General features: G+C 64.9%; 1 protein-coding gene across 4 annotated transcripts in view; it reads right to left on the bottom strand.

Annotated features, from left to right (window-relative positions):
• RAP1GAP (RAP1 GTPase activating protein) overlaps positions 1-21,619 on the bottom strand; it is a 51,376-nt gene that overhangs the window by 7,953 nt on the left and 21,804 nt on the right. For 3 of the 4 annotated variants that reach the window (XM_090023363.1, XM_090023361.1, XM_090023364.1), the window contains 17 exons: positions 19,784-19,877; positions 10,886-10,921; positions 10,133-10,180; positions 9,045-9,083; positions 8,447-8,632; positions 7,111-7,214; positions 6,917-6,995; positions 6,525-6,578; positions 6,220-6,303; positions 5,177-5,277; positions 4,881-5,010; positions 4,306-4,461; positions 3,396-3,467; positions 3,153-3,239; positions 2,779-2,919; positions 2,385-2,516; positions 665-742 (listed from right to left, as the gene is read on the bottom strand). In XM_090023363.1, the coding sequence (XP_089879489.1) occupies positions 665-742; positions 2,385-2,516; positions 2,779-2,919; positions 3,153-3,239; positions 3,396-3,467; positions 4,306-4,461; positions 4,881-5,010; positions 5,177-5,277; positions 6,220-6,303; positions 6,525-6,578; positions 6,917-6,995; positions 7,111-7,214; positions 8,447-8,632; positions 9,045-9,083; positions 10,133-10,180; positions 10,886-10,903 (1,509 nt within the window). In that variant the 5' untranslated portion in view covers positions 10,904-10,921; positions 19,784-19,877. The remainder of the gene's footprint in view (positions 1-664; positions 743-2,384; positions 2,517-2,778; positions 2,920-3,152; positions 3,240-3,395; positions 3,468-4,305; positions 4,462-4,880; positions 5,011-5,176; positions 5,278-6,219; positions 6,304-6,524; positions 6,579-6,916; positions 6,996-7,110; positions 7,215-8,446; positions 8,633-9,044; positions 9,084-10,132; positions 10,181-10,885; positions 10,922-19,783; positions 19,878-21,619) is intronic. The other variant, XM_090023362.1, reaches the window with a different exon arrangement.

Below are 21,619 nucleotides of genomic sequence, written 5' to 3'. Positions count from 1 at the left end.
GCCACGCTGCTCCTCGCGGTCTGTGGCGAGAGCAGCACAGGGCACATCCTCCTGGCCATGCCGGCAGCCCGCACCCGGGCTCTCCGGGGCCTGCCCTCGCTGCAGAGCTGGGGTTAGCGGGGATCGCTCGTGCTCCGGGAGGATGCCCTGTAGGTCTTTGCACGACAGTGAGCAGAGCCCGTCTGCCCTTTCTGGGCACACAACGGGGAAGGGGAAGGCACTGGAGGCCCCCACGGCAGCTGCCACGTTAGCTGCAGCTGCCTGGTGCCCTGTGGCTGTTGCTGGAGGACCCACAAGTGCCAGGAGCAAAATCGAGCTAGAATCGGAGGTGCCTCTGCAGCGAAGCCAAGCCCCGAACGTGGCAGGGGCGTGATGGGACCACGGCTTGCAGAAAGCCCTGGTGCTCGGAGGGTCCTGGCCAGGGCTGGGCAGGCCAACGGGGTGAAGGCGTGGAAGGGACCCTGAGGCTTTCAACGCCCTGTCTCCCGCCACAGCCCCAAGGCCACACGTGACAGAGGACGGGCAAAAGTGTTCCCAGTATGGTCCGGTTCCTTGCCGAGACCCCCACTGCATGCAAAGCGGCAGCTCCAGAGCAGGGGACAGCGGGGATGAGGCGGCAGGAGAGAGAGGGGAGAGAGAGAGATTGAGAGAGAGAGACATCAACCTCTTCTATGGTTCCTATCCCTATGGCGCTGCCTCGACGTCCGTACCTACTTGGCGTTTTCCCAGGGACAAGCAATGACTGGCAAGCGGATAGAGGAGAGCAGCAGAGAGGAAGCGAGAGAGATGGGGCATGGGGAGATGGACAAGGTGGGGGTTGGGGGGAGAGAAAGAGAAAGAGAGAGAAAAAAGAAGAGAGAGTCATGCAAAAACAAAAGGCTTGATCATCGTAACAATGGCTTCATCAATAGCACCATGGCGTGACCTGCCCTGTCCAGGCCTGGGGATGGGGCAGGGAGGCAGGGGACATACTGTACCTGTGCGGGGCATCCCCGGGGGCTGGCTTTCACGGGAAGCCCGTGGGAGGTGCTGCGGGTAGGGCACGCGCTGCTGGGGCATGGGGGGCAAAACAGCTGTGGGACAGGGCAAGGCGGAGAGGCGCGGGGGGAACGGCGTGGGGAGGAAGCTGCCCCGAGCAGCTCCGTCCCTGCTTTCTTCCTATTGGGAATGGCATTTCTGGTGTCCCCTCCAGACAGTCCTGGGGCCGCGTGCACCGCAGCGAGAGCCGGCGTGGCCTCGCAACCCCTCCAGGGAACTTGATCCGCACGATGCACAGAGAGGGAAGGGCCGGAGGCCTTCAACACCCGCTCCCCGTGCCCGTGCGCTGGAGGGGACTGGGATGGAGCCAATGCAGGCATCCGTGAGCACGCCCAAGCCCCTCCTCCTGTGGGCCAGGGCTGGGGAGCCGGACCTCACGGGTGCAACTGCGGGGGGGCTCAGCCAAAGCTGCCAGTGGGACCCAGAGCGGGGAAGCGGTGTCACCGTGCTCGGCACGGGCTCCACTCGCAGCCAGGGGCGCTCAGGCACAGCCCCACGCTCCATCCGCCCTCCCTGAAATCCAGCCGGGGGAGGGAGTCAGCAAGGGGCCTGCAGCCCCGCTCCCTCCAGGGCAGGGAATCAAACACCAGCGCCCTCCGCCGAGCGGGTCTGGGCATTGCACAGCATGGATGAGCCACCCCCGGCCCTGAAGCATGACAGACGCTCCCCCACATCATGGGGAAACTGAGGCACAACGTGATACTGAGCCACTGGCAGAGCTGGGAGAGTTACCCCAGAGGCCTGCCTCCCACCCACTAGGCCACACAGCCCTCCTACTGAACGCTGATGCCGGGGGGGAGGGGGAGGGGGGCTGGATCTTGCCTGCAGGGAAGATGCCAGGGGTGTCCCCAGGGCCACGACCAGGACGTGGCAGGGCCCGAGTGCAAGTCTAGGTGGCCTATGGACTTGGAGGAGGGTGCTGGGGCAGCCCTGGGTGGCGCGGAGCATAAAGCCCGGATCTGCTGGCAGAGGAGAGGGCTGCTTTGGTGCGGGGAGCAGGGCCAGGCGGCACCCAGAGGGACCCTCCGTGCATCCCGCGGAGCCACCGGCTGCTTACAGGCGGGCGCTTGCGGTGCTATACGGGAGGTGGGACGGAGGGGCTGAGCCAGGGCGGCGGGGGGCTCGGAGCTGGCATCCCGGGGCCGCGCAGCTCTGCAACGGGCAGCCCTGCAGCTAGGCAAGACGTGGGGCAAAGGCCGAGCGCGGGGATCGAGAGGCGGTAGAAGCAGAGGCCGGTGGCGGGGAGGGGAGCCGGAGAGACCAGAGAGGGGGGTCCGGGAACCACGGGCGGGGGCTGGGAGCAGGGGACAGGACGAGGCGATGGGGCCGGGGCTCCGGACACTCACGATGCCGGTGGCTTTGGCGACGTCGGGGTTGTTGTGGCCGAAGCTGCCGCTGTGGCTGGTGGAGACCGTGTTCTGCCTCTTGCTGCTGAGCCCCACGGCGTCCATGGACTGGCTGCGGCTGCGGATCACGCGCTGCAAGGGGAAGCCGCGGCCGTCACCCGCCGTGGCTGCCCGGGGTGCCGGCCCGGGCACGGCGGGAGGGGCTGGGGGAGCCCCGCCGAAGGGCGCGGAGGGGGGCTCGGAGTCTGGGCTGAGGGGGCCCCGGCTCGGCTCCCGCCCTCCTCCAGCTGGGCTGGGCTGGGCTGGGCAGGGCTGGACCGCAGGCTTTGCAGGGGGGTCGCGCACGTGGGAGCGCGCCCCGGGGGAAGCCAGCGCCAGCCCCTGCCCCTCTCACCTTGAAGGACTCGAAGAAGCCCCCGCCGCCCCCGCCGCCGTTCTCCATCTTGTCCTCGTCCCCGCCCAGGCCCATCATGGACTGGCTGTTGACGTGCAGCTCCTCGTACAGCGTCTCCAGCAGCGCCGCCCGCGTGCGCTCCTGCCGCGCGCGAGAGGGGTGCGTGAGGGGTCCCCGCAGGGGCGGGGGGCAGGCACCGCGGTCCACCCCCACCCTCTCTGCCATGACCCGCTCAGTGACCCTCAAGCCCACGGAGAGCGCGACAGGAGCCGCGAGCGATGCCGGGAGCAGGCCGCTGGGAGGGAGGGCAGTTAAGGCAGGTGCTTCGATGATGCCCCCCAGGGACACGGCCCCAGGGGCCCGGCGGGGCTCACCTCCAGCTTGGCGAACTTCTCCGCTTTGTAGCAGGCGTACTCCGCGTTGATCAGCTTGGTGAGCAGGAACTCCTGGAAATCGGTGCCCTGGGGACCCGCCCAGGAGGGGGTTAACCCCGAGCCCCGCTGCGCACGGGACCCCCCCGCCCGTTTGGGCTCTACCCGCCCAGCGCTCCCCGCCCCGGCGGTCCAGGCGGATGAGCGGGCGCGTGCTGGCCTGTGCGACGGCCGCCTGCGCCTTACCTTTCTGAAGACGGCTGGGTCCGGCAGCGGGGGGCCGAAGAAAGGCACGTCGTCCCGGGCTGTGACGGAGACCTGCAATGCAGAGAGCGCGGCCGCGGGGCTGTTGGTCTGGCTGAGGGCAGGTCAGGACGCCCGTGCAAGACGCCTTGATCCACAAGCTGCCTAGTCCCTAGCCCCGGTGCAACCAGAAAGGCCTTCACAGAGCCCGGGAGAGCCCCTCGTGGACCCCCCGCTGCATCGCCAGCAGGGCCCAGCCCATCAGGGCTCTTCCCCCGGGCATTACTGAGACCCCTCAGCAGGGACCCACAGCAGGTTATCTCCCCTCCCGGGGCTGCTGAGAGCAGACAGCCTGGGGTGCCTCTGGAAGGAGGTCCAGCCCCGCCAGTCCCTCTGAGCCAGTGCCAGACTGGCTTGTGCCAGACTTTGGGTTCACCCTTGTGCTAGACTTTAGGCTTAAGAGTCTCTGCATCGCCTGGGCTTGGTCTCCGGGCAGTGTTAGGAGGGCACAGGGTGGTGGACAGGGCTCTTTAATCCTTTCTAGGCTGGGAGGCAATGATCACCCCTTCTGCCCCTTGGTTTAGGACTCAGAACTCTTTACAACCAGGCGTACTGTCATCCTCCCGGGGGGGAACTGAGGCACGGACAAACAGGCACACGCGCTCTGTCCCACACACCAAAGCAGTGAGCAGCAGGGCTGGAAACAGGACCCAGGAGTCCTGGCTTTCCTATCCCCTGCCAAAATGAGCAGACCCCACGCTGGTCCCAAGGTCCTTGGGAGTCCTGAACCCCTGCTCGCCACCTCCACTGCTCCCGGGGGCCGGGGCTCAGCCCCTAGGTCCCTGCCGCGGGCCATACCTGGGCCGTACGAGGGGCCGGGCCCGGGGCCCGGGCTGCCCCGCGGGGCCCTCACCTTGTAGAGGGTGTTGTCGGAGCAGGGGCTCTCCACCTGCACCACGATGTAGGCGTGCAGGAAGTTGGAGGCGATCATGTCTGGCACAAATGGCGTGTTCTCGTCCTGGAAGACGATGGCCACGATGTCATTGCCTATGTGCCTCTTCCTCTGCAACTGAGTGCACGAGCAGGGGGTCATTTTCCAGGCTTGGAGGAGAGCTTTGGAGCCCCAGCGCCAGCCCCGACAGCAAGCTGGGGCCCCAGGCCGCCCGGATGAGGTAGGGGGGCAGGCTGGGACGTGTGCCAGGGAGACTGGGGGGATGCTGGAGGGGCAAGGAACAGCAGGGTTCCCCCAGGTCCCTGCCCCACTGGCAGCCTGACCCCCTACTTCACCCCCAGGCATGGCCTTGGCCTCTCACAAACTGAGAGTGACTGTAGCACGCGTGTTTGGGTGTGCACATTGAATCATGCATGTGCAGAACGAGGGCTATGCTCACCCCTGGGAAGGGGTCGGGCTGGCTGGAGCAAACCCCTGCACGCATGTGCCAGCTCACGTGTGTGCAGATTGTGTCGGGCCCGGTTGCACTCCCGTACCTGCTGGGCGTCCCCCTCGGTGTAGGGCAGCTTGGTGGACACGTGGAACATGATCTCCTTGTTGCGGAAATTGCAGTAGACGGACTCGGTCCCCGTCTGCCCGTGGGTCACGTCCAGCCCGCCCCGGAACCTGCCCCCGGGCACACACGGGCCTCAGGCGGGGGCCAGCCGTCCGCAGCCCCCCTGCCCCCCCACGGCCGCAGACAGCAGCGCCAGGCCCAGGTCAGCACCTCCGGGACGATGCCGCCCTCCCCTCCGCGGCTCCAGGCTGGCGGGGGCGGAGGGAGCTCGCTCACCCCTTGAAATCCTGCAGCTTCACCTTCTGGCCCAGCAACTCGAGGAACTCCACGAAGGCCAGGCTCTCCTCATTGGTGCTGAACAGCTCCTCCTCCGACGTCTGCAAGAGCCCGGCACGTGGAGCGCTCGCACGGGGGCCGGAAAGCTCTGCCCAGGGCCCCCCTGGCTGGGAGCGGGGCTGCAGGGGGAGGCCAGGCAGCCACCCAAGGAGCTGCTGGGCGAGATGCTCCTTGCGGGGCCAGGATGGGGACGGAGACGGTCTGCGTTGTCCCCGGAGCAAAGCGTGGGGGAATCGGACTCTGCTGAGGGAATCCACCCTCCCACCGGCTGCACAGGGCCGTTCTTCAGCTGGGGAAACTGAGGCACAATGCCAGAACCTAACAGCTGGCATCCCCGGGCAGGGCAGGGCAGGGCAGGGGGCCAGCTAGCCCCACCACGGAGGGGGACCTGCTGTTCCAGGCGGGCTCGGCCCACGGTCATCGGGCAGCAAGCAGGCCTGCCTCCGACGGTCCATGCGGCCGCAGAGGGGTTCACGCACAGCCCCCAGGCTCCCAGTACCGGCGTGCAGCAGCATGGCTGGCCGCCTGGAGCACGTGGGGCCAGGATGCGTGCAGCCCCCGGCCACACAGACTTTGCTGGAGAGGGAGAGCACGCCCTGGCTGCGGTGCTGAGTACCCCAGTGAGCCTGACCGCCCTCCCTCCAGTCCCTGCAATGTCTTGGCAGAGAGTTGCTTAGAAGCTGGGCCTTTCCCATGTCTGCTCGGGACCCTCGTGGGAAAGGAAGGTCCCCATCTTGCACCTTGGAAAGAAAGCCGCTTGCAAAGGGCCAAGCAGGTTCCCTGGCCTGCAATTCCCAGCTGCAACTGCCAGGGGGTGCTGCCGCCCTAAAAAAACCTGGCGGGGGGGCACAGGGGGGGCTGGTGGCCATCTCTTTAACCCTTCCTTTGCTCAACAGGGGTGTCAGCCCCAGTGCTCGCAAACACCCGGAGCGGTGCCAGGCCCCAGGGACCGATCGGCCCCAGCGGTGGCTGCACGCACCCACCTGGCCCAGCTTCTGATAGATGACACCGAACTTGAAGTTATTGCTGATGACGTGCTCGTCGAAGGAGACGATGAGGCGGGAGGCCTGCAGGACAGGGGGAGGCTGGTGAGTTCATGGGCACTGCACTAGCAAGAGGGACCCACCTCGGGGCCGGGGTGGGGGGCACGCGTGTGCATGTGTGCACACGTGTGTGATGGGAGGGGGGCCCTGTGGGAACCAGAAAGCCCAGGTAAGGGGAAAGCTTCCACCTGCTCTGGCTGTTGCCACTACAGACCTGAGCCCTGAAGCTTGTGCCCCCGGCCTACCTTTGGGTACAGCACAGGGTAGAAGCGGTCCACGTTCACGTCCTCGCACACCAGCTGCAAGAGGAGACAGTGGGAAAGGGCTGGGTGCATGCGTGCACCATCACAGGGGACCCGCTCTGCTCTCCCACCCCAAGGTCACTTGGGTTCGCCCCGCCTGGCTCTGACAGCACCCGGGGGCTCCAGAGCTGCCCTGGGTCTGGTGCCTCGGCCCTGCCACCACCCGCACTACCCAGACAGGGCCACGGGCTGGACACGCAGCCCAGGACCCCCGGTCTCAACCCCGAGGCTGGGAAGGTGCCTGCTGGGGTCTGGCTGAGCACGGCCCGAGGGGACCCAGCACAGGGGATGTGGTCCTCCACAGTGCCGCGAGCCCCCCGGGGCGCAGGACATGCCTTGGCCATCTGCACGACGTTGGGGAACTCGGTGAGGCAGGAGATGGGGATGACGTCGTGGTACGTGCGGCTTTTCGTCCTGCAACGAGAGAGGTGGCATCAAGGTCCACCCAGGTGAGGGGGCCAGTCCCAGTCGGGGGGGGACCCCCTCGCCTCCCACCCGCCGTGGGGTGCAGCCCCCGACCCGCGCTCACCGCAGCAGCAGGCGCAGGTGCTCCTGGTCACCGATGACGTCGTACTTGAGCGAGAAGACGAGGTGCCCCAGCGCCACGTCCATGGAGTAGTAGTTGAAGTGCTCCTGGGGGGAGACGGCAGGCGAGGGCCTGAGGGGCTGCCCTCCCGCCACAAGGCCCACCCGCGGGGCAAAGACCCCCCTAACACCACAGCTCCAGGGTGATGCTGAGCTCTGCAGCCCTCAGGCTGGCTTGCTGAACGCACCTTGGCTCTCTGGGCGGGCTGGGGGTGCCCTCGGCCTGGGGAATGGAGATGATTGATGGACTAGGACCAGCCGAAGCAGCCCTGGTGCATCTCTCAGTGGGCTGAGGCAGGCCAGGCAAGGGGCTCCTAACAGGGGCTTTGGGAGCTGTGGGATTCACCCTCCAGCACAAGCTGCCCCATCTGGGATCTCCATGCAACTTGTAAGCTCGATGGGAAGCGTTTCCAGCGCCCCGAGGCTTGGGGAACATGTCCTGCACCGTGCTGCACGGCCTCCCATCAGGAAAATCTGCATGTGAGTTCCTGCCGTACCCAGCCCCGGGCTGTGCCAGAGAGGCCCCGATCACACAGTTAGGTCTTGCAATCCCAGAGTCCAGCACGGACAGAGCCCAGGCCAAGGAGGAGCCGAACAGCATGGGGCGGAGAGGCAGCCAGGGCAATGGAGAAGCAAGGCTGCAGGAGCAGGAGGGACCCAGCAGTGCAGCCAAGGGAGCCGGGGAGCTCCGGGCAGGTGATGCCGCTGGCACGGCCGGGGCCAGGAAACAGCGCGGAGAAGACAGGCTGTTCCCAGCATCTCGGCAGCCAGATGCACACGAAAGCCACCGTGTGCAAGTGCAAAAGCAAACAGCATGAGATCCTTGGGCAAACACAGCTGGGGCCAGGGCTGCTAGGGAAGCCCCGGCCGGGCGCTGGGGACAGGCTGGCGTGCCAGCACACAGCTCCTTCACAGCAGCCCTGGTGCTCAGGCGAGCCCGGCGTCCACCCGAGGGGGCTCGGACAGGGCCCAGCTGACCCCTGGGTCTCAGCAGAAGGAGCAAGCCCCGGCCCTGCATTTCCCCTGGTTTGGTCACGCTCCATTCACACCAGCCCTCTCCAGCCAGACACCCCCCGACCAGGGCGTCTGCCTCACAAGTGCCTGCGGGAGCTCCCTGGGGTCCTTGACCTTCACTAGAGCCCCATTAAGGGTCCCACAAGCAGCCCCAGAGCCGGGCGGGCTGGGGACGAGACCCACCAAGGGGCAGAGAGAGCAGGGGTTGCCTGGACCATCTCCCTGCCTGGGCCAGGCCCTGAGGCAGGGGCGGGGGGGGGTCTCACCTTGCCCAGAAAGTGCTTCCTGTAGATCCTGGCCGTGTGGTTGCACTCCAGCTTGACCTTGGAGGTGGGAGACTGCAGCTGCTCGGTTTCGGGGACGCTGGTCAGCTCGTGGTTGGTGCCTTCGATCCAGTAGCCCCCGAACTGCGGCAGCAGGATGAGGGGAAACGGCCCCTCCCGGCCCAGTACCTGCAGGACGGAGAGAAAGAAGTGAGAGCCCCCCAGGCCCAGCGGCAAGCATCCTCTGCCTAGCTCACGAGGCCCCCACCCACCCACCCAGCTGCTCCCCGGAGAGGCAGCGAGGGCCAGCAGAGCACCAGCCTGGGGCTGTGGAGCCCTGAGTTTGACTCCCTGCTCTGCCACCGACTTCCCAGGGACCCTAGGCAAGTCACTTCCCCTCGGGCCTCCTCTGTACCCGGAGCTGTAGCAACAGGAAATGCTAGGAAGAGCCACGGGTGCCATTAGCAAGTAGGATGTAGCCCTCCTCCAGGCCCAGTCCCAGGGGCCCGGCAGAGAGGAGGGCGCTGGCCCGTGTTGGCTCCACAGCAATGCAAACACCCTGTCCAAATGACCAGGCGGTGAGGGGCAGAGGCATAGGTACCTCGTGGACGCTGGGGTAGGGGATGTAATCCTCTTCTGTCTGAAAGGCACAAACACAGCAAAGGCTCAGAGATCTGGGGATACAGCACAGCTTTCTCCCCCCTGCCCCGACAGCGTTCACCATGCACGCCTCTGCAGGGTCCTGGCTCCATTGCCCAGTCTTGGGTTCCCTCCTAGGACCTGCCAGCGGCAGGAGGGCAGCTGAGGGCATTAAAATCCAGCTCTCCGTGTGTCCCCGGGGCTCCGTGGCAGCAGAGCTCAAGGGGGTTACCACCAGGGAGCCCCCACCGTACATCAGCAACGGTGGGGGCTGTAGTGTAGACGGGTCTCTACCGCGGCTGCAGCTGCTCTGGTGGGGAGTGGCAGCCCCAGAACAGGAGCAGCACGTGGCATCACAGGAGACACCAGAGCTGGATGGGGCGACAGCCACAGCACAAGGCCTGACCCAGGAGACATGAGAGGCGTCACCCTGCCAGCAAGGACCGGCGCCTCCTTGCATGAAGCCAGCCAGCCCCTTGCTCAGATGGCATCACGCCCCTCCCTGGCTCTTGTTAAAGTCTGAACATTCAAATGAGATGCGACACTGATGCAAACCTCAGCACTGCCGCGGCTGGCACGAGGTCGGATGGCCTCCCCCCGGCCAGTGGGCTGCGTGGCCTCACCCGTTGTGGGGTCCCACGTGCCTCTGCTTGTCTCTTTCTATCGCTTTCCCCCTCTCCTGCAGACAAGGCACTACTCTGGTCTGGCCTGGAAGAGGGGATGGCTGGCACGGACCCAGGTCCCAGCTGCAGCCACCCTTTGCTGGGCAAAAGCCTTTTGCATCCTGAGCTCTGGGGTCAAATCCTGCCTTGGGCTGCAGGACAACATTAGCCGGTGCCACGTGACTGCCCGCGGGGGCACCCACACAACCGACGTGGTTCCAGCAGTAGGACGCCTCGTTGCAGGAGAGTTCGGGGTGCTGTGGGGGGGACTAGCAGTGTGTATATCGGGAGCTCGGCACTGTGCAATGCTGTGTACCAAGAGTGGTGCTGAGGAGCAGAAGCAGGGGGTACCGGGGCAGAGCGGGCTTGCGGCTCCCTCGGCACCTACCTTGAGAGGAGGAGGGAAGGTGCATCGCTGCTCGTCCATTCTGCTTCCCTGGGGGGCACAAGGGGCAGAGAGTCAGCGTGTGGCACCGAGCACGGGCCTCTCGGGGGATCAGGGCCCGTGACATGTTTACTCTGCAGGCGAAGGCCAGTTCCTGCTTGGCACGGCTCCGGCAGGCTCTGGGCGTGGGGGAAGAGGGGGAAGGGAGCCAGCAGCTGGCAAAGGAGCCGCCGAGGCGCGTGGTTGCCATTGTTTTGTCTCACATCCGTGTGCGCAGGTGGCAGGGGCTGTCTGGGGGTGCTCACATGTCTGCACCACCCTGTCGAGGCGCGGGTGCGGCACTCGCAGGTGGAAGCACCTGCACGTCGCCACCCTCCACAGGGGTGCCCGTGTCCGTAGCAGATAAGCTGCCTTGGCGCTGGGGTGGGAAGGGGGCGAGTCCTTGGGCTCACACCCCCAAGCTGCCAGGAAGCTGCAGGCTGGGGCTTGGGACCCAGACCCCGAAACGAACCTCCTTGGGCCATCACCCAGCGCCCGGTGCTGCACTGCGATGGGGTTTGTGGCCCCTGGGTCTGAGGCTGCTGAGCTGGGACAGCTGCCACCCTGCCCTGTGCCCGCCCCTGGGCTCGCCCTGCCAGGCCTCCCCTGGGCACAGAGCGTGCGGGCTGAGCACGAGCCCAGCTGGGAAGGAGCCCCCGGCCGGCTGCACGTGCAGCCTGCCTGCGCTGCATTTGGGGGCTGTGCGAGGCGACTCACCTGCATCTTTTCAATCATTTCAAACAATTCAGTGTTCTGCAAGAGAGAAAGCAGCGTGTCAGCCGGCGCAGGCGGATGGGCCCCTGCCCCGCAGCCCCAGCGGGGCCGCAGGCCTGGCATGAGGCTAGGAACGGGGTAGGAGGCACCAGCTTGGGGTGCCCAGAGGTTTGGGGACAGCCCCGAGTGTGGGGGAGCCTCTCGAGGAGCTTCCCAACCCCACTCTGATCCCAGCGGGCAGTCCCTAGAGCTCCCAGAGGTGCTGGAAACGGGCTTCAGCTCCTGTGAGATGCACATCGGCTCTGCTCAGTCGCTCAGGGGTGAATCTCCAGCCTCCCGCCCCTCCGACGGGCGCAGCAGAGCTGCCAAGTGAGCAAGTGCCATGCGGAGGGGCACACACGGGCGCGTGTGATCAGCTGCATGCACACCCCCTTCCCTCGCCATCACGCAGAGAGGCACACGAGGCTGCAAGTGCACGCCTGGGCACGTGCACGCACACACGCACACGCACTGTGCACGCATACACCTGCAAGTTCGCACCGGCATGGACATACACATACACAGCGCGCGCGCGCGCGTGTGTATAGACCTTGCATGCACACAGCTGCAGGTTCGCACGTGCAGATAAAAGTTCGCACACACACGCACAACTGCAAGTTCACACGGCCGCGCACGCTCCCGCACACAAGCGCCCCGCCCGCGCCCCGGCGCCGGTACCGCGGTCCAGCCGTCCCCGGCCGCGCTGTCCCGGCGCCCGGCCATGCTCCGCGCCGCGCCCGCCCGCCCGCCGGCCCGGAGGAGGAGCCGCCGGCCCTGCCCGCTCCCCGGCCGGGCACAGCCCTCGGCGCCGCCCCCGCCGCGCCGGCCTCTGCTCCTCTTCTCCGGACTCAGTCCGCCCGGTGCCCCGGCCCGCAACCATTTCCACCGCCCTCCCGCGTGTCCACCACGCCCTTTCTGCAGGGGGCACAGCTGGACCCCGCACTCCAGATGTGGCCTGCCCACCGCTGAACAGCGGGGAAGAATCCCTGGCCTCGAGCAGGGTGCCGGCCGCCTCCCCGGCACCAAGGGCGCACCGCTGGCTCCTGCCCAGCTTCTTGTCCCCCGCCGCCCCCAGGGCCTGTTCTGCCCCGCCCGGGGGCCCCCAGTGCAGCCAAGCAGCAGCTGCGCAGAAAAGGCCCTGGGGGCGGCAGAGGACGGGAAGGTGAATCTCTCACGCTGGTATCCTGGAGCGGCAAAGAGCGGGCGCTGGGTCTCACCTGGGTTCCCCCCAGCCCCTTGCTCCTCTTCCTCCTGCAGCCTCCAGCCTTCAAGACACAGGAAGCTGTGGTGCAGAGGCCATGGCCCTCACTGCCCTACTCAACAGCTCCTGCTGCCCCTTTCCTCCAAGAACATGTCCCCTGCCTTTTGTCAGGGCCTAGGCAAGGAGCCGGGGGTACGAACAGCCCACGGAGGGCCAAAGCCACACTGGCCACCTTTCTCCCCTGCTCCCGGGCCAGGGGCACAGCCCCAGCCCAGGCGCCATCAGCGCTGCACTTCGCCGAGGGAGCTTCGCTCAGGTGACGCTGGCGTCGGCTCGAGACTTGGCAGCCTGGCAGCAAAGGCCCCGAAACAAGCCTCCCTTTCACCTCAAGGCTGCTGGTGCAAACACCGGCCGCGGCGGGAGCCGGAGCCCCTCCAGCTGCACTGGGACCTGGCCAGCAGGGTAAGGGGACCCCAAGTGACTCGGGGCAGCACGGGCCCTGCCGGCCCACTCCAGGGTGCATCTGTGTGCGGCAGCCTCGACGCTGAATCCTTTTCCCGTCCATCACAGCCCACCACGCTTTACCTGCCCCGCTCCCACGACCCCCGTGTCTGGGCACAAGCAGATCCGGGGGCATCGTGCAGGGGCTGCAGCAAGGACTCTCCTGTGCTAGGTAGGCCAGGGACACGGTACGAGTGGTCCAGAGCCAGAATAACCATCGGAGCCAACAGCCCCTGCCTAGCCTCCCGCAGCCCCTGGCTCTTAAAGGAATGCAGCTGGCACTGTGGCTATTAGCCAGCTAGAGGTAATTAAAGCAATCAGAGGGTGGGAGGGATGACTATCCAGGCTCTCGGTGCAAAGTCGACAGGTATCACGGGAGTGCAGGAAGGTGAGGCAGCTGTTCCTGACACATGTCAGCTCTCGGGGTGTAGAACAAAGCCAGAGCCCGTGTGCGTATCGCCATGGTTACGTGTCATCAATATAAGCAATTAATCATAGTGTCACTCACCCTCGCTGCCATCCCCTGCGGGCGGCCTCCGCACAGGTAGAAACAAACCTCGTTTCACCTCTTACTGAAATGCAGCAGCCTCTGGGGAGGGACACAGCCGCTGTGCCTCACCGTGCTTGATCTGCATGAAATGCAGCTACCTCTGGGGAGGGACACAGCCGCTGTGCCTCACCGTGCTTGATCTGCATGAAATGCAGCTACCTCTGGGGAGGGACACAGCCGCTGTGCCTCACCGTGCTTGATCTGCATGGCACACGGTTGTGAGGACAAGCAGAGAAGGTCAGAGTCCACTGGAGCAGTGGCCCAAGGCACTGGGGCAGGAATACAGGTGCTGTGGCTGTAGCCTGTCCAGGACTTCCTGCACTGATGCAGTTAAAAATGTTCCCATTTAAACTGGAGCCCTGGATCTCAGTCACCTCCTGGAAGGGAGCAGTTCACACCCTCCTAGCTCCTATTGTTTTGGGGTGTTCCAGGAAATCCCTGGCTGCAATTTGGTGCTCAGCCTCCGCAGATCTGCTACTGCTGATAGACCCAGGGTCAGCCCAAGGCAGAGCTGCTCCTGTCTCTGGAGCTGTAGGGCCAGGGGTCTCATCCTGGCTCCTTGGCTTTTGCCTTGTTCCACCCTGCTCTGCAGTATATGGCTGCCTGCGTCCCTCAGCAGCGTGCAAAACACTCAGGCTCCCCGTGAGGACCAATCCAATGATTTTTGGAGGCAGCTTGCTGCAGACCCGGTCGGCAACGGCATGGTTTTGTGTTAGACACAAGATGCAGCGTTGCGCAGACGTGTCCTTCCGTGGGCATCACAAGGCTCCTGGGGAGAAGCAGGTGAAGGCGCCTGATCTGGGAGCTGCACCGCACGGAGAACCACGGCTTTGAACCAGAAGGTCAAGGCCCGGGCGGGGTGGGGGGAGCCGCAGATAGGCTCCAGGGAGATCTGAGCTCCCTGCAGCCCCTCTTAGGCTGCAGGGGACGGCTGCCATCTCTAGGCCCAGAGCAGGCTCCTTCTCCTCCCCGGGAGGGAACATCCCCAGGTAATCCTAGGTTGTTGGTACCCCATCCAGGCCCTTGCTCCTGCCGGAGTGGATTCCTGTAGCCTGGGGGCTGAGGCTGGGCTCAGCTGGACATCTGTTGCTGAACTGCCCGCAACAGGCCTAGCTGGATTCCTTCCCAGACAGTCTCCGCTGAGCGGGGAGGTAGGGGCCATACGAGCCCCAGCTTGCCAGGCTTCCTCCATCACCACCCGGCCTGCCCCTTGGAGCTGGGGAAGCAGGTGAGCTGTTTCCGGCACAACCCGGGTGTCAGAGGACAGAGTCCTGTGTCTCTTGACACGCCACGCACAGCAGTTTTCCAGCCACGTGCCGCCACATTTAGCCCTGATGCATGGCTTGCAATCCTAAGGCCACGTGCAGCGTGGCTGTGAAGAACCCACGTAGCTCCGCCCGCACGGCTGCAGGCTAAGAGCCCGCGCGGCTGTGCTCCGGCCTGTGCATGTGGGCAAGTGAAGGCACTGACTAGCAGCCAGGCAAAAACCTCACGGCTAGCCCTGGGGGGGCGGGCAGGCTGGCTTATGTTTCAGTCCAGTGGCCTAGTAGCAAGGGCACTTTACCAGGTTCAAGGCTCCCCTCATCCAGAGGGGTTGGAGGCTGCAGCTCTCCAGCTCCCCTATTACCAGACTCAAGCACTGGACTACAGGTCAGGGATTATCCAGACCTCTCTCTGCTGCTCTCTTGGCAGCCAAGCGTGGGACGTGAGGCCAGGAAGAAGACAACAGGCATTTTTTTTTCTTAATTTCATGTGTGCAGCCAAATCGGTTCCAAATTCTCTCGACGGAGCAGAGCGCAGCTGTTGACGTCTGTGTGGCGCTCCCCCCTCCTGTGGCTTCAGATCCTCCCACACCCATGGCAGGCATCCTATGTGCAAGCCCCCAGCCCAGAGGCCTTGGCACTCAGATGTCCCCTAGTCTCACTCGCCCTTGTCCAAAAGGCCAAAGGAGCAGGCTGGAGGGGAGCCCGACAGCAATCCCCCATCCCCTTAAATTGTGTAGCCGAGATCCTCACACTTGGAGGCAGTCCACCTGCAGTGCAAGGGACAGGCCTTTACCTTGTAACTGCGCTGGGTCATTCAGGGCTGGGAAGAAGAGGATCTCCCCTGCCAGGTCTGTAAAACCATCCTGGGATCTCCCCTGCCAGTGTGAGAAGACAACAAGACTGAGGGTGCGTGGTTCAGGGAGGGGGATGCTGTCCTGGAAAGAGCAGGGCTGGGCATTTAACCTGCCGCCCTGCATAGAAACCCCCCTGCACTGCCCTCCACCCCGCCAGCCAGACTGCTAGGTGCAGGGGCAATGGCTTAGCTTCGGGAGGGGTCTGGATGACGGGTGCCGGTTGGAGCCCCGTGCTGGGAAGTCGGAGAGAGGTGTGTACATGGGTTAGGAGGCCTCGAGCCTGTTTCCCACGTCTGGAGCAAACGCCCTGACTACTAAGCTGCTGGCTTGAAGCAGGAGGACCCTCCGCAATTTCAGGACGTGCCCAGCCACGGCTGTAGCAAATCCTCCTTTGCTGCGAGGGCGCGCGCACATCCGTGCTGCCCAGGGAGCAGGACTGCACACAAACGTGGCAATTACACGCTCGGCAAGTGCCAGCCGGGCATGTCAAGTGAAGCAGAAGCATGCCCTCGTCTCCCAGGTTCCTGCCCTGCCCACGGTCAGGAGTGGGAGGGGAGGAAGACGAATGCCGGAGATAGTGCGGGACTGGCTGCTGCAATGCCAGGGGCCAGGTAAGTATCTGAGATGCCTGCAAATGAGCGGGGAAGCGCTCTGCTCGGCTTGCAATGGCAGCCCGCAAGATAAGGGAACCCAGGGACATCCAGCTTGGAAGTGTCAGCCGCCTGCCTTCCCCACCACCCCTGGGGCTGCTTCTGCTCCCCGCACCGCTGAGCCTCTCTGGACCGGGGGGATAGAGATCTAAAGAGCAGAACAACGGAGCGCAGGCAAACGTCTCGTAAAGGAGAGAGAGAGAGATGCAGACCGGCTAAGCCCCAGGAACGGCTGATCCAAACACGGGGCTAGGAGCTGGCTCGCACTTGACTTCTGTACCTGGAGTCAACTGATTGCCAATTAACTCCGTGTAGTTAACTCGTTTCTCAGGGCGGGTGCGAAGGCTCCCCCAGGTTACAGCCATTTGTTCTCTGCTGCCAGCCTTTACAAATATGATTACTGCCCGGACTAAACTGGTGCGAGGCTCGCTCCAGGCACCGGAGTCTAATTCGGAGAGACTGTGTCTGTGTGCGCATGGGTGTAAGAACACAGTGTGATGTGTGCGCGTGTGTAAGGGAAATCAGTGTGCACACACGTGTGTGTAAAAGAACACAATGCACGTGTGTAAAAAGTGTGCGTGTAAGAGAAATCAGCGTATGCACGTGCGTGTGTGTATGTGTAAGAGAAATCAGCGTGCACTTCTTTGAGGATCTATGAGGTGCTCCCACGTGCAGCTGCAAACATTCAGCATTGCTCTGCGCTGGGGGCCGGAGGGGAGGATGCTCATGCAGCTTCTCTCCCCGATCGGACGACTCGAAATCCCATTCTGGGGGTTTGCTTTAACGGGCTGTTCTCTTCCCCCTCCCGCCCTCCCCTGATGCTTCCCCTTCTCCAGCAAGGGCATTAGCCATGCACGGGCTGTTCTGGTGACCCGACTGAGCAGCAAAGCGGATGCGTCTTCTCAACGCCCCGTTCTACAGCGGTGGAAATGAGGCAATGACCAACGGGGTGACTTGCCCAAGGCTAAAGCGGGAGTCAGTGGCAGGGCTGGGATTAGCTCCCATCTCCCACGGGTCTCAGCATCACCAGAAAGCTGAGATGTGGGGCCAGGAAGGGAAATGGCCAGATGCTGGGTGAACGGGACATGGCAGCCTGGCAAAGCATGCGATAGCCCCCCCGACGAAGTCCCTGTGCTTGGAAAAGATGCTCACACTGGGTCCGCACATGAACAGCCCCCAGGAGCTGGAGCAGAGCTGAGCTCCGGGCATTTTGCAATGGAGCAAATTAAGTGGGATATTTCAGGAAGCACCTGGGGGCAGCGGCAGGGGAGCTGAGCTCAGTTCGTCTCTGCAAAATGTCATTTGTGAAAGGCTAACGACTGACTTGCTCCCACCCTGCCACAGGACTCGGCGCACGGCTGCCCACCCGGGGAGGGAAGAGCTGGGGAGACGCGGACACTCAGAGCTCGGGCAGAGGAAGGAGGTCCTGCTTACGGGCTGCGGCAGGGCGGGCAGGAAAGGTGCAGCGCTTTGCCGAGTTTGAGCTGATGACCCATGTTGGAGACTGGAGGCGAGTGTGGAGCAGCCCAGATCGGGGAGCCCACGTCATGGAGTTGCACCACGGAGACCCGGCACCCGGGGTCACCAAGCACTGCTCAGGACCTTTGCCAGGGCTGAGCTCCCAAGGTGATGCCGCGCGCTGCAGGGAGTTTGGAGACGGCCGCGGCCTGCTACGAGGGTCGCTGCATCGGGTGCAGCAGATCTGGCTCCGTGGGGCTGGGACAGAGCAGCGTGTCGGCCTGCCGGCCTCCGAGTGGGAGAGGGGGTTACGGCGGAGACACGCATGGCACTAAGGAAGACAAGGGCCTGCGGAGCAAGAGGAACAGCCGGGCAGGGAGCGGCGGAGGCGCGGGAGCAGCCTGCCGAAGGAAGTGGTGGGATGTTAGACACGACTAATGCCCTCGGCCCACGAACAGGCGGGCTCTGCGGCTTTGCTGCCTGCGAGACCAGGTGGTGCAGACTGGCAGGGGCTGTGGGCACAGGTCAGGCAGCCCATCACATGCTTTGCTGGACATGAGTTTGTCAAGATCTCTCTCATCTGCTCCACAAAGACAGGCCAGCACGGCATGGGGCAGCTGGGGGAGGCTGGGCCTGTGGGGTTGAGCCCACAGAGATGGACACATGCAGGGGGAGCTGCAACGGGAACCAGGATGCAAGAGCATGCCCAGGCATTTCAAGCTACAGATTTACTACTGCCACTTTCAGGAGCCCCTGCAGGCAGGACTGAAGGGCACTGGGGCGATGTGCGGAGAGCTGGTTCAGGGGCTCCACGACTAAGCCCAAGAGAGAAGGGAGCTTAGAGCTGGGAACCGCGAGGGTGAACCCCCCCGTGCAGCTGGCAGAAGGCAAGACGAGAGGCCGAGTCTGCAGGGGAGACGGCTGGATGGAGAGGCCGAGCTACAGAGGTGCGGGAAGGTTTCGGCACAGCCCAAGGATGGGGGGAAAGAGCCTGGGTCTTGCACGCCGCTGCTAATGGGGGGGACCAGACATTGCACCCCCAAAGAGCGATACGAGGAAGCCTGTCTCCAAACATCTCCCCCCCAGGCCACGGGGAGTCCTTCCTGGCTCTGAGCCCAGCCCCTGCAGGAAGGACCCAACCAAGCTGATGGTGTTGGGACAGGACAAGGCCGGCCTGGCAAAGCAAAACAAACCAAGCAGATGAAGAGCTTGCAATAGGCCCCGGGGCTCAGAAGGGAGCGTGCACACAAATCCCCTAGGCAGCAGCCTCAGAGTGCCCTTGAATGCTAGACCCGTGTCTCCCGAGTACTCATTCTCACCCAAAAGAGACCAAAATGTGGGTCCGAGAGAGCACGGCCAAAGCAGGGCCGACTTCCCCTCTTGCAGGGGCACAGACCCAAACGCGGCAGCGATGCCCAGAGGCGGCAGTTTCGCCCTCCTGCATCAGTCTGGGACAACGTCTTGCTGTGCTCTGCTCCTTCCAGCCTCAGGCCCGGCCTGAATGCCCTGCCCTCTAGGTAACCACCAGCACCAAGCAGGGGTAAGGAGCCACGGGCTCCCACAGCTCCAACAGGTCCCATTTGCCCCTGGAGGGTTGCTCAGACCTGCAGCTGCCCTCATTTCCCTTGCAAATGGTACCAGGGGCTGGAAGGCGCAGAGAGCAGAGGGGAGGTGGGTTTGGACAGGAAGGTGTGACCCAAGTGGCCCTCAGGTGCGTGAAGTGCCCCCTACCCTGGCGCTGTCCCTGGGAGCTGAGCCGGCACCGGGGCCCAGCAGCGCAGGAGGGACCGCAGTGTGTTTCCGACGATAACCAACCGTGACGTGTGGGGACCAGCCCCGCAGCCAACACTGAGCAACAGCCCCGCAGCTACAGGCCCATGCAGCCTCCCCCCGACCAGGAGAGACCCCATGGGGCCAGCTGAGCATCCTCAAACCACCGGAGGGAAAAGCCAGCCCCCCAGATCCCAGCAGGCAAGCTGGAGGAGAGCCAGGGTCGCTGCCCTACAAGCCTACAGGAATCTCATCCCGGTGCATCTGGGCTGGGGGTACTACACCCATGACATCTCCACACCCCCCACCAGCCGCAGCGCAGCAGCACCGATTCAGGAGATGGACACTGAGGCCTGGGGAGGGAAAGGGACTTGCCCAAGGCTGCGCAGCAAGTCAGTGGCAGGGCTGGGAGTGCGACTCTGTGGCCCGGCCTCCCGGCCGTGCATCCTGTGTGGAGAGGGAGGGCAGTCCCTCCCCCGATGACCTGGAGCTTCTTCCCGAAGGGTGACCGGATCAGGCCCCCGGCACGTTCGTGACCGGGGGCACGGGTGTCGGGGGCACTATGCAGAGGTGATTCATGTGTGGGGGGTGGAAAAGCTGGGTGGCTCCTTACCTTAGGGTAGCGGGGAGCAGTGTGGGGGGGAGCGGAGTCCACCCGCGGCAGCTCTACGGCGTGTGAGAAGTGCTGGCTCGGCCCATGGCTCTTCCTGCGAGAGAAGAGAGACGCGGGTCACTGTCCAGCCCCTGCAGCCCGCGGGCCCTGGGCAGAGCCAGGCCACACGGCCACGACCCCCAGGCCGCACCGAGAGCCAGCGCCTGGGCGAGGAGGACACCGGGCCGCTGCAGCAGCGCAGGCGGCTGGCGCAGCGCAACCGGAGCCGCGCTGCCGCCGCGTGGGGTGAAGCGGGCGAACGAGGCGGCGCATAGATTGGCGCTACCGGGAGATGCAGCCGCGGGGAGAGCGGCTCAGTGCCGAGACAGCTGGCTGCCGTGTGACAAGGGGCTCCAGACGGCCCCTGCACCGCTCCAAGGGGCACGGGACGGAAATAACCCCCGCCTCCGGGACCCCTGCAGCACCCAGAGCTGCCGGTCTCTGGTGCACAGCTGGACGCCCCAGGGATGCAGCGGCGGAGGCTGCCCCCGGCCTGAAGATCCCACGGGAAGGAGCACCGTGCCCGCCGGCAGCCGTGACCTTCCCCTCCCTTGGGCGCACAGCTGCGGTTTGCCCAGGGGTGAGAGTAGCCCTGGCAGGGTACCGCCAGCACGAGAGCCCCCTGCGCCAGGCGCTGTATGCACAGACAGGTCCCATCATGAAAAGCTTATGCTCTAGCTAGGCGAGATGGGCCCAGGAGGGCAAAGCGAGGCACGGCGAGGTGAAGTGACATGCCCAGGGCACTGAGCCCACTGTCTGGGACCCAGAGCTGTGTTACCCCCCACAGCACTCCCTCCCCAGGGACCACAGCTGTGTCCCCCCAGCCCCACAGTGCCTCCGGCAACTGCCCCAGCCCGCAACTGAGAGCCAGGGCGGGCCTGTGCGCCCATCCCCGCTCGGCCCGGGGCACAGCACAGCCAGCACGGCCTGCGCAGGCTTGTGAACTGCCTGCAGCCGTCTCCGGCCCTGGATCTGCCTGGATCCCAGTGGGAGGCAGCCACGCAGCAAAGCCCCGTGCTCCCCTGGCTGCGTCTGCGAGCGGGAGCAGTCTGGGACCTTTCGCGGGCACTGCGCTCGCCATCTGGGACTCCCCGCTGATCTGCAACTAAGCCGGAAGACTGGGATGACCCAGAGGCCAGCGAGCTCTGCCTGGCATGAGCGTGCGGCACCAGCACGGCTCAGAGACGCTTGTGGGGTAGCTCCTATGTGACAGGCGGGGAAACCGAGGCACAGCCAGGGCAAGGCCTGGAGCCAGAACCCAGCTCTTTGGAGGTCATGGACCTACGACACTTTTCAAGACCTTGGCAGGGAGACCTAGACCCGGGGAGGGGTCAGACGCGTGTCTCACAACCACCCCAGGCCCAGATCCATGCAGCCAGGTCTCTGCATGTTGCAGGCGGGTGCCTGGAGCATCCTGGGCGCAGCCACCATTTCCAGCTGTGCCTCAAACCATCCCCGCGGTGGGAGCTTGGCGCCCTCCCCTGGGCTCAGCCGGCCTGCGGCGAGGGCAGAGCCGGCCCCTGCGAGCATCGCACGGTGCAAAGCGGAGCCAGCCAGGCAGCCATTTCACCCCGCAGAGTGGTCTCGGGGCAGCTTGGCTGGGCATTGCCCAGGCCCCCCTGGCTGCCACCCCAGGGGCACACGGGGACTGTATCCTCTCTCCACCTGGAAAGCAACCCGCGGTAGATGTCCCGGTAGATGTCAGGGCTCACGGAGCCCAGCTGGAGACGGGGAGGCGTGTGATGGGCAAGCACATGCTGCTGTGCTCTGCCGAAGCCCCTCGAGGCCGTGCCCAGC

This window comes from Crocodylus siamensis, chromosome 12 (genome assembly GCF_052110815.1).
Source record: "Crocodylus siamensis isolate JL-2025a chromosome 12, ASM5211081v1, whole genome shotgun sequence".
Classification (NCBI taxonomy): domain Eukaryota; kingdom Metazoa; phylum Chordata; order Crocodylia; family Crocodylidae; genus Crocodylus; species Crocodylus siamensis.
This window is presented reverse-complemented; position numbering and strand designations above follow the sequence as displayed.